The sequence below is a fragment of the Zalophus californianus genome, chromosome 14, assembly GCF_009762305.2.
Source record: "Zalophus californianus isolate mZalCal1 chromosome 14, mZalCal1.pri.v2, whole genome shotgun sequence".
Lineage (NCBI taxonomy): Eukaryota > Metazoa > Chordata > Mammalia > Carnivora > Otariidae > Zalophus > Zalophus californianus.
This window is the reverse complement of record NC_045608.1, coordinates 16,394,256-16,400,255: the sequence shown is the minus strand read 5'-3', so window position 1 is coordinate 16,400,255 and position 6,000 is coordinate 16,394,256. Positions and strand designations below refer to the sequence as shown.

The 6,000-nt window shown below is 55.4% G+C and overlaps 1 protein-coding gene across 4 annotated transcripts in view; it reads left to right on the top strand.

Annotated features, from left to right (window-relative positions):
- Positions 1–1,737: 1,737 nt before the first annotated feature.
- The window catches only part of PXN (paxillin), a 48,255-nt gene continuing 43,992 nt past the window's right edge, over positions 1,738–6,000 (top strand). For all 4 annotated transcript variants that reach the window (XM_027576130.2, XM_027576132.1, XM_027576131.1 and 1 more), the window contains exon 1: positions 1,738–1,885. In XM_027576130.2, the coding sequence (XP_027431931.2) occupies positions 1,873–1,885 (13 nt within the window). In that variant the 5' untranslated portion in view covers positions 1,738–1,872. The remainder of the gene's footprint in view (positions 1,886–6,000) is intronic.

The following is a 6,000-nucleotide window of genomic DNA, read 5'->3' as shown; positions in this document are numbered from 1 at the left end:
ACTTGACCCAAAGGGTCTTGGCGGCTGGATTCTGGTGGGCAAGGGAACTCAAAGTTATGCTTACAGGGCATTTTTATATAGAATCGACACACTACCCTTGCCCTTTGCAGAGTGGGGAAGGGCTGATAGTCATAGGAGCCTCTATGAGAATTAACTGCGGTAGTAGCTACATAGTATCTGGCACTCAATGAATGGCAGCTGTTAATATTACCTGGTTTCTTTTCTTTTTTTTTTAATTTTATTTTATTATGTTATGTTAATCACCATACATTACATCATTAGTTTTTGATGTAGTGTTCCATGATTCATTGTTTGCGTATAACACCCAGTGCTCCATGCAATACGTGCCCTCCTTAATACCCATCACCAGGCTAACCCATCCCCCCACCCCCGTCCCCTCTAAAACCCTCAGTTTGTTTCTCAGAGTCCATAGCCTCTCATGGTTAGTCTCCCCCTCCGATTTCCCCCCCTTCATTTTTCCCTTCCTGCTATCTTTTTTTTTTAACATAAAATGTATTATTTGTTTCAGAGGTACAGGTCTGTGATTGAACAGTCTTACACAATTCACAACGCTCACCATAGCACATACCCTCCCCAACGTCTATCACCCAGCCACCCCATCCCTCCCACCTCCCACCCCTCCAGCAACCCTCAGTTTGTTTCCTGAGATTAAGAATTCCTCGTATCAGTGAGATCATGATACATGTCTTTCTCTGATTGACTTATTTCGCTTAGCATAATACCCTCTAGTTCCATCCATGTCATTGCAAATGGCAAGATTTCGTTTTTTTGATGGCTGCATAATAGTCCATTGTATATATATACCACATCTTCTTTATCCATTCATCTGTACCTGGTTTCTACTCATTTCCTCTGGGCTCTGGGGTGGCAGTGGGTGTTTCAGGAAACTATGCCTGGCACTGGGTGTAATCTTGAAGTTTTTCTTTTTTTTTTTTTAAAGATTTTATTTATTTATTTGACAGAGAGAGACACAGCGAGAGAGGGAACACAAGCAGGGGGAGTGGGAAAGGGAGAAGCAGGCTTCCCGCCGAGCAAGGAGCCCGATGTGGGGCTCGATCCCAGGACCCTGGGACCATGACCTGAGGAAGTTTTTCCTTTAATGTCTAAGTCGGGGTCCCCTCTGCTCCATGCAGAATTTTGGAAAAGTCTCCCTTTAGGGAGGGTAGACATGTGGAAGATTAAGGGATATATAACCACAGAAGTACTGAATCTGGCCCCAAAGTCCAGATTGCAAGCTGCACTGCCATCGGTCCAGAGGACGACCCCAAGAAAGGCCCTCCAAAGGTTCCCTGCTTTTCCTGGTACTGATTTAGGGTCCTCCTGGGAGATGACCTAATGGGAGACAGACAGACAGACTGGTGGACAAAATATGACTCTCCAGTGGATGGACATGTGATGAGTGAGTGACTGATGGATGGACAGACGCAGGTCAGACTGTGAGATGTCAACACAGGAGATGGATCTGTCAGCCAGACGGTCAGGCATGTGACTTTGAGACGGACAGAGACTGACCGCAGGGCCTGAAGGCCTGGGAGCCTCCCACCTGCCGACTCGGCCGCGAGGGGGCGCCGCCGCTCCGCCCGGCGTGGCCCACCGCCACCTGGGCGCGCGCTCGCGGGCCGGCGGCGGGGCGGGGCTAGCGTGCGCACGGGGCGGGGCCAGCTTGCTCCCGGGGGCGACCGCGGGCGGGGGCGGGGCGCGCGTGCTCGCGGGGGCGGGGCGCGCGCGGCGGCGGCGCGTTCCGTTCCGGGCTGAGGCTCGCGGCGGAAAAGTTGTGGGGCAGAGAGGAGCGGCCCCGGGACGGGCAGAGAGCGGGACGCCGAGCCGGCTCCCGGCGCCCGCGGTCCCGCCATGGACGACCTCGGTGAGTAAGCGGGAGGCCGAGGGAGGAGGCTGCGGGGGGCGCGCGGCCCCGGGTCGGGCGGGCGCGAGCGAGCGGCGGGGGCCGTGGTATCCCGCCCCCGGCGGCCCGGGTCCCGGCTCAGCTCGCTGCATACTGGGGTTCCGCGGGGCCGGGATCCCCGGCTGGGCCTGAGTCCCGGGCCAGGCCGGCCTCGCCGCCGACCTCACAGCCGCCAGCCCCCGCCTCGGGGACGGCCCCACCTCCGGACCCCGGACCTCGGGGACCCACCCCCATCCTCTAGACCAGCCGTAGGGGCCAGCTTGCACCTCAGGGACCCGCCCCGTCCGCCCCAGGGACGGACCCCCTACTGCCTGCACCACATCGCCTCCCCCGCTGTGGGACCCTCCCTTCACAGCCGGCTCCCCCACCCCCCCACCTCACTGATCGGCCGCCCAACTCGGGGAACAACAGCTGCCGAAACTCTCGGTTGGTCCCTCATTTCCAGGACCTGCTCCCACCCCTTTAAGGACCTCTGCTTCAGGGATAGCCCCTCCAAGGCCACCCCTTTCATTTCACAAGTTAAAGATGAGCCTCCAATGACCATACCCCCACAAAGACAAGTTTCTCTCTGTCCTATCCCCCCGCCCAACCCAGGTCTGGGCACCCTGTTTCATGGGCTGGTCACTCCACTTCCCGACTGCCCTGTCCACTCTGTGGACCAGCCCCTCCCCTTTCCTATCACAGATGAGCCTAATCCTAGAAGAGTAAGCTGGGGAGACATGATTCTTCCCCCGCTCCCAGAGTCTGGTGCAGTGCCAGGGGAATGAGGTGGGAAGTGGGCCCCACGGTATGGCCATCTCTGGACTTGTCCGGGCTGGCAGAGTTCCTCCCACCCCCCAGCATCCAGCCTTGCTGGAGGCCACACAGGTAAGGAGGACAGGAGGCCCATAACAGAGTTTTACTGTTTTCATGTTATCAGAGCTCCCCAACTACTCTTTTCAGTCCAGTCTTTTTTTTTTTTTTTTTTTTTCAGTCCAGTCTTGATCTGGTGTTAGGACAGGGAAAAGTATCTCCTGAAACCTGACACTAAACCCAAGGGGGTTCATGCCAGGGTTCTAGGAATGCCTTCAGTGACCTGAACCCTGGAGTGAGAGGATTCACTCTTCACTCCTCTCTCCCTCCCCTTCATGCCTGTAGCCAGAGGGCCTCTGAGCTGGGGAGGTATTGGTGTGGGGGGGGGGGAGTTTCTTCTCTGTAGGAGCCTTGTCTTCCCTCTCTGGACTGTGGGTGGCTTGTGTGACCACTGATGCTTTCTCTGTCCCAGCCTCTGAGGAGTAGATTCATCAGACAGCTCTGACTGGCCGCCCCCAAGCGCACAGGGCACTAAGTTAAGACTGGCTATTTGTAGGTGCTGGACTTCCAAGGGGGCAGGGAGGAGGACCGCCAGCTTCCTTTTGCAAAAGATCAGGGCGCCGCCGAGAGATCCTGGTGCTGGGGATGGTGTGCAGTCCTGCCTGTTTTGCAGAGTGTGGTGGCTGCCAAGCATAGTTCTGCCTTTGGGTCAGGCTTGGCACCCATTTTTCTAACACACTCAAGGTTGGCATGGCTTGCAGGCAGGTATTTTTTTCACATAAAAAATAAGCTGAGAGGAGACTGGGGGATGTTTTTTGAACCAGGATCTGAAAGTCTTGATGCTTTCCCAGCAGGAACTGGGGAGCAGAGTTTCTCGGTTTCTAAAATGCTGATGTGTTTCTCTTGCTTTTCTTTTCTTTTTTTTTTTTAAAGATTTTATTTATTTATTTGAGAGAGAGAGAGAGAGAGAATGAGAGATAGAAAGCACGAGAGGGAAGTGGGTCAGAGGGAGAAGCAGACTCTCTGCTGAGCAGGAAGCCCGATGTGGGACTCGATCCCGGGGACTCCAGGATCATGACCTGAGCCGAAGGCAGTCGCTTAACCAACTGAGCCACCCAGGCGCCCTCTCTTGCTTTTCTATAGTCCCTTACACACGGTACTGTTTGAAGGTCTGAGAGAGTTTTGTAGAGTTTGCTGTTGGAGTCCAGAATTCCTGTTTTCTGACAGTCTTCCATTTAGGGCCAGGAAACTGAGTTGAGTCTCGGGGAAAAGAGTATACTGGCAGAGGGGACCGCAGGAATTGAAATTTGCTGTTTATGGAGTGCTTCCCCATACCTCAACTTGTCCCGTCCTCCCTCACAGCAACCCTTTATAAGAGCCCCTTACTTAGGGCCACTGCTCTCATACTACCTGCCTTTTACAAATGGAGAAAACGGACTCAGAGAGGTTGATTCACTTGCCCAAGGCTGTACCGCCACGGAATGACCAAACCATGACTAGAGAAGCCCAGTCCTTGGCTCCTAGATCTGCAGCTCTCGTGTACCAAGGGGTCTTTCTTCCTGAGGAGGGGGTGAGCAGCACGTGAAGGAGGGGTCGCAGGGGAGTGGTGGCTGCCGCCTGTAACTTCTGCCGCCTTCCAGCAGACTCCCCAGTTGTTCTGGGCTGCCTGACTTCCTTGGCCCAAGCTCCCAGGAGGCCAGCCACGCCTGGCTGCCCCGGAGCCCCCGGGTGGGAGCAGTGGGGCGAGCTGGAAGGGGAGAGGAATTTGCCTCTGTGCTCAGCCCCCATCAGCTGCCTGGATGGCTGCACCTCAGCTGTTTTCCTTAGTTAGGGTGGACACAAAGGCCAGGCCTCTTGTTTTTACTTTTCTCCTGAGAGTGCTCTCAGCTGTGAGCCTCCTGGTTCCTGAAACAGGGGAGTTTATGGTCTGTCCTGTGGCAAGGCTAGAGGTGGCAGAGTCTCTGCTGTGACTTGGTTTTTTTCGGGGGGGGTCTTAAAAATTGGGGGACTCTACCCTCCCCAAAGCGACTAGTGACAGCCTCACCATGTGCTGTTTAATAAGTTACAAATTTATAGCTCTTTGGGCAGAAAAACAGAAACACTGCCCTTCCCTGTGTGTTCTCTCTGTGCTGCAGGGGTGGCTGCTGGCGGCTTTTCCCCGTTACTGTTTAGATGCTGGTTTGGCCCGGGGTTCACTCTGTTGAGTTCTGGCTGGAGTTTCCTGGACAGAGTTCCCACAACGCTGAGATGCACTCTGATTACGGTTTCGGACCTAACTCCTCGCTCTCCCCTCGTTCATGTTCCTAGTGCTCTTGGGGGGGCTGTGACCACAGCTGCGGTCCAATAAAGGTCACGTGTGCTTGATGGGAGACAGGCATCGGACTCAGCATTTTAGGGGTATGATCACTGCCATTCCGAGAGGGAGGTGTTTTATCTCCGCTTTACAGATGGGGAAACGAGCCCTGGGAGGTTCACTGGGGGAAGCTGGGGTTGGAACACAGACTGATCCAATTCCAGATCTGGTGAACTAAATTATAATAAGGTTAAGTGCTGGGTGAGGTGACTAACTGGGGGGTGAGCCATGGGCTTGCTGACTAATTGCTAGTTACCTTCAAAATTTGTGCCCTGGGGGCCATCCCGAATAAACGGCCTCTATGGTAAAGCGTGGGTCCAGTTCAGACCTTGATAGCTTTGCCTTCCCATCTCTTACAGGGGTAACAGCCAGCTGTTGGCAATGCCCAGTTGCTGTTAGAATCTGGACATGTCTTCTTTCAGCTTCTCAGCAGTCTTGACCCTCTGAAAAACAGTGCCTCATTGTCCTTAGGGGGAGTGCTAGGGGAGCAGGGCAGTTGCCTGGGGCATTCCGGGCTACGGAGCCTCCCTGTTTCCATGGAAAGTCTGCACTTCGGGCTTGCCTGTCTGTGGTGCCTCTGTGTGTTAGGCCAGGGTCAGGGCACCCAGCTGCTGCCCCGCGGCAGAGGCAGCCTGGGGAGCGATGGTGCGTTCCGCATCCATGCCGGATGTTCTGGGCTGTACGCTAGTGAGGTGCGGAGCTGGGCTCCGAACCCGGTGCGTTTGGTTCTCAGGCAGGTGCGCTTTCCGTTGTGCTAAGCTGTCTGCTGCTCCGTGTGGAGAGGTTCGGGTTGCTGGGGCCATAGCCCTGCCGCTGTGGGTTGGAGGTCTTCCAAGGGAGCCTCGCAGTATTCCCTCCAGCTTCCCCAGTGATGGCCATGCATTGAGAGGCTGGGTGGGTCTTTGGCTGGAGGGCCGCTCAGAAGGCCGGA